We start from the raw sequence: 10,282 nt of genomic DNA, 5'->3' as shown, positions 1-10,282 counted from the left end.
GAGGGGGCCAAAGCGCCAGGGACCAGCGCAAGCTGAGCTTCTACCCGTGAGTGGACGGCGGGGGGCGGGGGAGGGAGGGGAAGGCCGACCCCGGGGATGGCGAGCGCCAGAGGGGCCGACCCCGCGTGAGGCGAGGCCCGCAGCGACACCTCAGGAGCCGGGGGAGGGGCGAGAAGGCAGGTGTAAATGGCGAGAAACTAACTTTAGGGACTGGGAGCCGCCTCTGAGCCCTGCCGGGTCCTGAGAGGGCGGGGGGAAATAGCGCTGTCATCTCGGGGGGGGGGGGGAGCAGGCTGAGTAGTTAATCACACACACATACCCCCACCACCACCGCCGCCACCCCGGTGCCGACCCGGGGAGGGGTACAGCAGCGCCGAAGGGCCCTCGAAAAGGTGCAGAGGGTTCATGCAGTGAAAACCAAAGAGAGTCGACTGAAAAAATAAAATTTGCGCCTATGACCATGAGGCTGTTCAGCTGTTAGAGCCCAGTAGCAGCGGTTAACACGGGTTTGGGTTTGGGTTTTTTTTTCAAGCGTGGCTGCCTTTGTGGAAGGGGTGTTTCAGGAGGGCGAGCATTAGTGGAGGCATTGGCTTAATGGTGAGGGAGGTGGGTGTCCTCTATCTGACAGCTCGCAAGCTAACCGGAGGGCCTAACGGAGTAGGAAAGTAAACATATCTTGATTCTTTAAATATTCCCACTAGAATTATTATCTTGCCTAGGCTGTGAACAGAAGCATTGCTGGTTTGTTTGGAGGCAGCTAAGCTAGCTGGAAGCTAACTAGCTCAGTTGCCAAAAACCAGTTTATGGTGGCAGCATGGTACTATCCGGCCACCCGATTGATTAGTCACCGCCCCAGGCCCGCAGTAACCTCTGTACTGTTGTGGTTACGTGGCTGTTGATTCCCAGAACGGTGAGTTAAAAACCGTGTTTCTTGACCCTGAGAGGAGCACAGTGCCGGTAACTAAATATTAATGTATTTATGTTGAATAAAAGTATGATAAGCACTTGTCAACAGAAGGAATTTTGTAGCATTTAAGAAAAATTTGAAGAATAAATTTCACAACTAGCCTTAAAATCTGTTTTGGTAAAATTTGTACCTCAAACTAAGTTGTCAGTTGTTTCAGTTGCGGAGTAGTCGTTATTCCAAGATCAGGAAGGCTATGTAGGAAGACCCACAGGAAGACTGCTTTGGAGAGGATTTTAGTTTATATTGAAGGAAAGCTCTTTTTCTCACCATGTCTTAATATGTGATTCATCGTAAAACAATCATGAAAATGAGGGGAAATAAATTATTTATGTTGCTTTAGAGAATGTGAGTGCCACATGGATGATCAAAACAAATTTGAGTGCTGATACTTATTTATATTCAAATGTATGGCATCAGTATAAAGATGATTGCAAAAACACAGCTGTTTTATCTAGCCATTGAATTGTGCTGCATTATGAGTATCGTGGTCCTGTAGAAGGGGTGCTGAGATTTGATATATAGAGATCTCTTGCCCTACATTAGCAACTACTACTGATATGAATTGCAAGTAATTATTCCCTTGCCCCTTACCACCCCAAAGAAGTCCTCTGCTGCTCTGTGATTTTGGTTCTGACCCCCTTCTGAACTTTTTAACTGTGACTTGATCTCAGCTGGCCTAACAGCTTGCCTTTGTTTTATTTCTTCACCTCTCTGACTTGTGCAGTGGTGGCAGTTTCCGAATAAATTCTCTTCACTTCCTCTTCCTGTTTTCCTTTTTTTTGGTGTCTCATTTACACCAGACAATAGATTCTGTTGATGAGTAAGGGGGTATTGAGGCAGGAGCAGGTTTTGGCAAAGCTGCCTTTAAGCTAACATAATAAATTTTGTTATCAGGCATTGTCTCTCACTACAGAATATTTTGTTTCCCAGCTGAAGCTGGCTGGCTGTGGGGAAGGGGAAGGCAGTGAGTGCTGTGTTGCGAGGGTAGCAGCAGTGGAAGCAAATGTTCTCTATTCCTTCTTGGAAAGGATGCAGTTGGTGTCAAGACCTTCAAAAGAAAGAAGCCATCCTCTTACTGTGAGCCTTCTTTGGACCTATGTAGTAACATCCCAGGCTAAGCTCTGTTACTCATGCGGCATGCTGTATAATATATGTAATGCTGCTATTGGGTGTACACAATCAAAGCAGGCAGGATTTGAAAAGGCTGAACCTCTAACCTGTCCTTGGGAGGTTATTGTGTTCTTGCTATCCTTGCATTCCTGCATTCCTTGCATCTTGCTATCTTTGCATTCCTGTAGACACTCAGAGCCAGATGCATCAAAAACTTGCTCTGTCTCCTTGGTAACTTCGAAACTTAAATGGCAACAAATGCAAAACATTGGGGAAGAGGGTGAAGACACGCACATTTATCCTGTGAATCTCAGGTATCTTTCTCTCAAAATCAGCTAAGTTTGTATTTTTATGAACACGGTGGGCCTGCGTAAGAGAGTCATTGCCATATGTGGGTTTTGGAGGAAACCTGCAGCTTCAGGGATGTGAGGGTGGGATCTAGGGTTTGCCAAGAAGTAGCCTGACTCACTGGTGCCTTTCATAGCATTCAGGTGACAGCGGGCACTCCAGGCTTTCTCCCCAGCTTCTGTTCTTTGGTAGTACCTCACTGCAGAACCAATTTTTTTGTGCACTGAAGTTCCATAAATGTATGGTAATAAGCATAACCAAAATAACTGATTATTAATTAAAAGGAAACGAGCTTAAGGAGGAGAAATGGAATTAGGAATGCTCCATTTGTATTTAGGGAGTAAACCAAAATGGCTCTTGTAAAGAGGCTGTAGGCACTCATTCACATCTGGATGTTTCTGTTGTCCATCATACTGGCAACAGCTCATGTTTTTTACATCCTACAGTTACCATCAGGTCAGGTTTAATGACCACATAAATCTGTCTCTTACTGTTTCATATCCACAAAAGCATAGATTTTTTTAATTATTATTGCTCATGATTCTAAGCAATATTGCTTTCTTAACGGTAGTTATTTAACAGTGTTCAGAATTCAAGTTATGGTTTATGTATATCGTATATGGTTATATGCTAGAGTTGAAAGAAACTTGATAAGCACCAAATAAATCTGTAAGTGCATTACAAATACCCTGATGTCTGTCTGGTAAGACATGAGAGCCAAGAGTGGTCTGAATGTTCATGTTGCCATTATCGTAACTGCTTAACTCTACATGTATCATAATGAGCCTTTAATTTCCCTTTAATTTGTGTATCGTGATTCACTAAGTAAATTTTATACTTTCACCCCCTTTCTTTTAATGTAGTTCTCTTTCCCATGTAATTTGTCTGACCATTTGCATATATTTTCAAAATAATTTAATTTTTTTTCTGTGAATGTGTATACTCTTAATTTTCCTTTTCAAATAGATTAGATGGTTGAAAAGTTAGTTATGGGTTACATAATATTGTGTGGTCTCTCTACGCTGTAAGAAAGCTTGATTGTTGAAACACAAAATACAGAAATGCTTTGCATTTGTGTGTATTTACTTTTTGAACAAAATTTAAATCCTGCACTGGAAATATTCACATTTCCAAGTTATCAGATAATCTGAAGTATGACACATATTAAAAGGTACTCTGTTAAAAAATAGTAACAAAATTTTTTATTATTAGTTGTGTCTAGTAAGACAAAAAAGCCCCAGAAATATTATTTCTAAAAAGAGGGCCAGACCTTACTTTTTTAAAATTATGTCAGAATATTTCATCTGACTTCAGCAGAACTATTTTCTGAACAAGTGTTGTGAGATCAAGCCTTTTAAAACATCTTGGGCATGGGTTCTGAAACACTTGGCTAGCAGAAATCAACAGAAATTCTGCTGCTGAATTGGAGCAAATATCCAACTAGAAATAATTCAGATAATTATTGGTTTAATGTGTAAGTGACATCCTGATTAGCTTTTCATATTTAAAATTTTTTAAAAATGCTTATTTTAATCTTTTTGTAAGGAAAGACTACCTTGTAAGAAGCAATGAGATATTCTTTATTTTAAAAGAAAAAGAAAAAAAAAAGTTTTTATGTTTGTGTTTTTGTTTGTTTTTTCAACCACTTTAAAAAAGGTTTCCACTTCATGATAAAGAGAGACTTGAGAAATGGTTGCGGAATATGAAACGAGATGCGTGGACTCCGAGTAAGCACCAGCTTCTGTGCAGTGATCATTTTACTCCTGATTCCCTTGATGTGCGATGGGGTATACGGTACTTGAAACACAATGCTGTACCAACAATTTTCTCTTCCCCAGATGATGAGGTATTGTATTCCTATTTTTTTATTATAGTACAAAGCTAGCCAACTATTTAAGTAATGCAGATGTTATAATTACCTGTATTGTATTCATCTTTTATTTTAAAAATAGAATTCCCATCCATCAAAATATTTTGTCAACAGGACTGACACAAAACAAGTATGTGATTCCAGAGTGTAAAGGAAGAAAAACTTCCCATACTTTGACTGGAGGTTCAATATCTTTCTAAACTGGAAATTACAGAAGCATTTCCTATAGGAAATTTCCCATAGGAAAATAAATTTCCTATGAAAATACTATGATTCTAAATATTTTTTCCTGTGCAATTGGTCTTAATTAATATTTAAAAATTATTTTAAGGCCTTTTATTAACTGTACATAAATACTGGCTCTGGAATGTATTAGTTTCAAACTACACATTTCTCTTTCCCGTCCCTAACCTCTCTAACAAGAGTTCAGGGGTGTAGGCTGCTAAAGCCACAAAGACTATTCCATCATGTCTTTCACAGAGTTCTACTATTTGTTACATAAAAATGCTGTGCTACAGAGGCTATAGCTAATCTTGATCAAAGCTATGCTAATTCTCTTCTGGCACATAACTGTCTTCCTCTGGATCATTGGATTGGAGGTCAGAGAAATGGAGAGACTGGAATTACTGTCAAGCCTAAATTGCTGAAACTGAAATGTGTGGCTAGTAAATTTTACAAAATAATTTATTTTTAGTCATAAAGTTCTCTTGTCTTCTTGGACAGCTACAAGTGCCCTGACTGCTTCCGACTCTGTAGAGTGAAAAGCAATCATGGTGAAGCTCTCAAGTATAAAAATAGAATTTCCTGTGATTTATGGTGGTAGTAACTTAGCAATAAATATCTTTCCTTCCACCCCCCAACTCTGCTTCAATATATCCCTCGCTTGCCTGTGCTGTCATTGCAACAGGGAGCCCTAGCTTGTGGAACTGGACTTTGCTGCCCTGTTCTTCTGTGCAATTACAGATAAACTATGTGATTTTTACGCCAAAGAAAAGTCAGCTTTTCCCCACCTCTTCATTCTCTCTTGTTTTGCATGTGACCATAGACCAGTCGTAGTACACCTACAAAAGTGGAGAGTGGAGTTATGAAGTTAACCAAGTTTTATGCGGTGGTGTTGCTAAGGACGTACCAGTGGCTTCTCCAAATTATTTTTATATCAGCAATATATGGGAAATCCCAGATAAATTTATCAAGTTTGGGAAAAGAATATTCTGTGTTTCCTTTTAGTGTATCCATCACTTCCCTGCTATCAAAAGAAAAGAGATGCCTGTTCTTGGTATCTGTGATACTGTGAACTTGCTTTCCTGTGCTCTCACTTTTCTTTCTGGTGTTATTTTCTTTAATCTCACACTTCTGACTATGCTTTTCTAAACATTTACACATATCATGTCAGTGACCACCTCAGCAAATCAACAATATCTGCTGACTTGGCCGCTGGTTCTGTAGTTGCCCCGTATGTGAGCCGACACAGGCAGAATGCAGGAACAACCACAAAACCATGGATAAAAGGCAAAGAACTAACTTAATCTTGATACCTCACACACCGTGGAATCTCTGAAGCAGCACATGGGCAGAGGCATGCAAGTTGGGGCTGCAAGCACCATGGAGTGAGAGCGTCCTGGATAGCGAGAGAGCCCTTGTTAGCAAGCGAGAGAGTGAGAGAGAGCATCCGAACCTGCTGTTTTCGTCTGTATTTCAGGGATTCAAGCAGGCATAGTTTTCCACTGTGCTTTGATCTTCCCCGACAGCAGCGCAAGAATCTCAGGCGTGTTCAATAGGGTGCCTCCGAGTCCATCACAGGCCTATGTTATCTAAGTGCGGGTGCCGTACTTGCCGAGCACGTAAGACTAAACGACAATTAGCGTGATACATGTGTTCTCCAGTACCGCATGTGTGAGTCACTTGAGCGTGTTTACGATCCTCACTGATCTTCTGTTACTCTCCCACACCCCAAAACTGGAATTTCTACATAGACTGAATATTCACAAAGACATGGGAAAGAGCTCTCCTTATTTTGGGGGAGAATCCCTTGTTATTGTGTTCCCAAGTTAATGTGGAGGAACAAGGAGCTAAAGTCCCAAGCTGCCTTTCAACACTTATCTATAAACCCTTGGTTTGGAAAAATGAGAGTGGCAAAGAGAGGGAAGAGTTGCAGTATTTGTGTAGTGTTCACCACCACGTTGCTTTATGTATTATGGAGCAAGTGAAGGATATTTCCCAGAAATGCTTAATGATTTCATTATTTCTTCTTCTAAATAAAGAATGTTAGTGTCTCACAAGTGTCTAGTTGCCTGCATTTCAGTGTCGGTAACCATTCTACATTAGTTTGCAAAGATTTTTATTTTGAAGACTGTCATAAGAGTGTGAAGGTAGGGACTGATTGACAAGGAAGCTTTTCAATGAAAGTAAAGGTCTATCTTCAAGCAGCTCTGCCCAGAGAAGTGTTTTGGTGCCCTTCCTTCAGCCTTCATGGCAGTTCTGATAGGCAAGCATTTGGGGTACATTTCCCTAATTTATTTCATAAGAGATTTGTCTCGTTAAAAGATTTAGTCTGAGAAGGCCTTTTTCAAGTGCTGGTAGAACAGAGAAAGGGAAATACTTCATTCTCTCAAAATCCCTAAGATTGATGTGAAGTACCACCTTGGAAAAGATAAAGGTAACTGAATGGATTCTATTTTTGTGTATGTTTCTCAGTCCTTTTAAGACTGAAGTTTCATATAAAACCAAATTACAAAGTTTGATATATTTAGGATACTTCAGACTACGTAGATACTTTTATGAACATACACCTTAAAGTTATCTTTTCCATCATAATCTTTTTTTTTGGCCTGGTAGTTTCCCCCCTGCCCCCTGTATTTTTTGCCTGGCCTATATTCAGCAGCGTAGCCTCTTCATGATCAAGCCAACTAGAAAAAAGTAAGACCCTCACTATGAGTGTATTTTTGTTTCACTGACTGACATACTAAAAAGCTTGTGTGGATACTGATCTTAAGTCTAATCGGGTGGGGTTGTGGTTTTTGGGGGGGGGGGGGGGGGGAAGATAAACTTCAAATTGTCTCTCTTTCAGTAACAACTTATGTTTAAAGTCCTGTTAAAATTTTATCCTTCTGCTAAAATTTCTATCCATCCAAAATAAAATTTCTCAAATTTTATGAATTGTGAGGTTTAGTTGGCAGAATTGAATTGCTCATTTAAAAACCCACCTATGTATTTTTGCATCTGCAAGCATCTGTTCATAATCTTTGTTGTTGTTATTAAATTCTCTTTGGGGTGAACCACATGACTAAAAATTTGCAATAATTGGCTAAAACAACTTTGTTGCATCTTTAATGCAAAAATCTTGTACGACATATATTTAATACAGGTATATTTAATACAATGTTTCAGGTGATAATAGGAGAAGCTAGCCAGTCATTGTCGAACAGATTTGTCTAGCCACTTCTCTGCAAGTGCTTTTAAAATTCTGATGACTTGTGTAAATCAGTAAAGTTCCAAAAAAAAAACCAACCCAAAACATATTATTGCCTTTAGAGCTTTAAAATAGTATTTTAACATTTAGAACCTGAAGCAAAGTTATGGAAGATACTTAGATGAATTTTCAGATCTCTGGTGGAATTTTCAGATGGTGTTTGTCTAAATCATTAGTTACGCTGTACCGTGCTATAGAATGAGATTTGCCCAATTTTTGGGTTTTTTTTTTTTTTTGGTTCAAGTGATTTCCTAGTCACAAGGTGGTTGGATTTGTGTTTATTTTCTTCTCCAGGAAAAAGACTCTTCTCAGAACACCCCACAAGAGATAAAGAGGGAAGACCTGGAAGAAACAAATAGAAATGTAGAGTCAAAGAAGGCATCTGTATCACTTGAACCTTGTACACCAAAGAAAAATCCTGTAATTGCAGAAAATGTAGATGAAAAAGCAGAAGTAGTTTGCTCAGCTGCGTTGAGTAAACCTTTACAAATTCAAAACCTACAACTTCAAAGCGGAGAAGGCTTCCCAGCAGACTGTGTCATTCTTGATAATTCATCTAAGCAGCATATACATCAACCTAATCCTGTTTTAATGGCAGCAGCAGTCCAGAGCATGGAAGGTACCGTTGTTCCTACTTCTGTAGAGGATCCAGTCGGTTGTACAGCTACAGTCTTGCAATTCACAGACTCTGACTACTTGAATTCATCTCTGAAACTGAACGATGCTTTAGGGTCAATTACTGACTATGCAATTGAAAATCCTAACTCTCACATTGTAGGCTGTTCTGTTGAAGTACAGCCAACAAGTGAAAATGCAGTTTTACTGAGTACAGTCACACAAACTATTGAACAGTTCAGCGGAAGTGAAGAATCTGTCATTGCTATTATTGTGCCAGCCGAGAGTCCAGAAGAGCCTGAAATAGTAAGTAGTTCTTTCCTGCCTGTTAAGCAAGAGTTTCTTGACACAGAGGAGACAGAAACAGATGCACCTGTGTATATGAATGCTTATGGTGGAAGTGAAGTATTACAAACTGAGCATTCGTACTGCAAACAAGACATAGACAGAGATCACCTTTGGCAAAAAATTTCAAAGCTCTACTCTAAGATAACTCTACTTGAAATGCAGGAAATAAAAACTTTGGGGAGACTTAGGTCCTTGGAAGCTCTTATTGGACAACTGAAGCAAGAAAACCTGCTTTCTGAAGAAAAACTGAAGATTGTAGAAAACTGCTTTACAACACTTGAAGTGACTATGATACAGTAAAGGCTCTCAATGATTGTTCTAAAATTTTAGCCTCTTTGACTGTCCTTTTGGACAAATTAACTTTTGTTTCAGTCATGGTATTTTAAATCTAATGCAAATTGTGTGAATAGCAAATATTCTGTAAAATGTTACATCAACCACTACCAAAGCTAAGTGGTAGAATATTGCCTATAAAACATGACTTGCAAGTAAGCTTTAAAAAAAAATAAAACCTGTTAAAGTTTTGTTAAAAAGTCTATGAATTGAATCAATAAAGATAAGTTAAACCTTTCTAGCTGCAAGGTCCTCTGAAACATGAAACTCCTGCATTTGGGGCAGCAAAGGAATGGACAGAATAATCATGTAGGATGGGCAATTATAAAACTGTTGGGTTTTTTTTAAAAAAAATAAGTGTCCTAATTCTCTTTCAGATGAGTAAGGAGGTATGTAATGCACATTGTCCAGTGAGGCCACAGTTACTCTTTAATCTTCTGTTCATCTAACATTTGTTCTGATATTTTTTTGTACACTTTGACCTTATTAAAATTGTTTCTTCAATAAAAGGTTTTTCCTTTCATTTAGTTCTAGAAACAAAAATTCTTTAAGAATTTTGTTACAGTGAACGCGTCAATCTCTCTTTTTTTTTTTTTTTTTGGATGATTCAGTTCAAGTGGAAAGAACCATCCTAAACAGTAATATTTTTGCTGGTTAGTAAGAGGAAAAGCTCTAGCTATTCAATGAGTGCTATCTTCTCAGCGTTTATCCTCTTGCAATCTATAGCAGGGTAATTCATATACCCTTAATAATACACTGAAGAAAACTATGCTTTGTGGAGCAAATTGCTAGTGAAAGTAGCAAAATCTGGCTCACTATTTTTCTGTATCTTATTCAAGAAATTGAATTACAAGATTAGAAGCCCTCTCCCCTGTATTGATTTCATTAATTGTTTCAAGTGCACAGGATACCATCACAGTAGAAAGATAATGACGCTTCATTTTGAGGGAAATTAATTTGCTTAAATACTTTCTGCCTATTATGTCTGTGGGCCACCCATTAGATCAAGTTCTCTGTACAATCTAGTACAGTGAACTAATAGTAGATCTTCTTGTCCCAAACATACATCGCAGTTGGACTAAATGATCACTGTAGGTCCCTTCGAACTGTTCTGTTCTGTTCTGTTCTATTCTGTTGGATTAGATTACTTGAGAGACTTGGATGTATTTTCCTTTATCCAAAAATGTGTCCCCACCACCAGTTCAGTCTAGGACTGTAGTAA

At 38.9% G+C, this 10,282-nt stretch overlaps 1 protein-coding gene across 1 annotated transcript; it reads left to right on the top strand.

Annotated features, from left to right (window-relative positions):
- The first annotated feature begins 8 nt into the window (after positions 1-8).
- THAP5 (THAP domain containing 5) lies at positions 9-9,222 on the top strand. The gene is made up of 3 exons (XM_009880864.1): positions 9-46; positions 4,082-4,271; positions 8,059-9,222. The coding sequence occupies exons 2-3, from the start codon at positions 4,128-4,130 to the stop codon at positions 9,025-9,027; spliced, it is 1,113 nt and encodes a 370-aa protein (XP_009879166.1). The 5' UTR covers positions 9-46; positions 4,082-4,127; the 3' UTR covers positions 9,028-9,222.
- The last annotated feature ends 1,060 nt before the right edge of the window (positions 9,223-10,282 follow it).

Source organism: Charadrius vociferus, unplaced genomic scaffold, assembly GCF_000708025.1.
Source record: "Charadrius vociferus isolate BGI_N301 unplaced genomic scaffold, ASM70802v2 scaffold52, whole genome shotgun sequence".
Taxonomy (NCBI): Eukaryota; Metazoa; Chordata; class Aves; order Charadriiformes; family Charadriidae; genus Charadrius; species Charadrius vociferus.
This window is presented reverse-complemented; position numbering and strand designations above follow the sequence as displayed.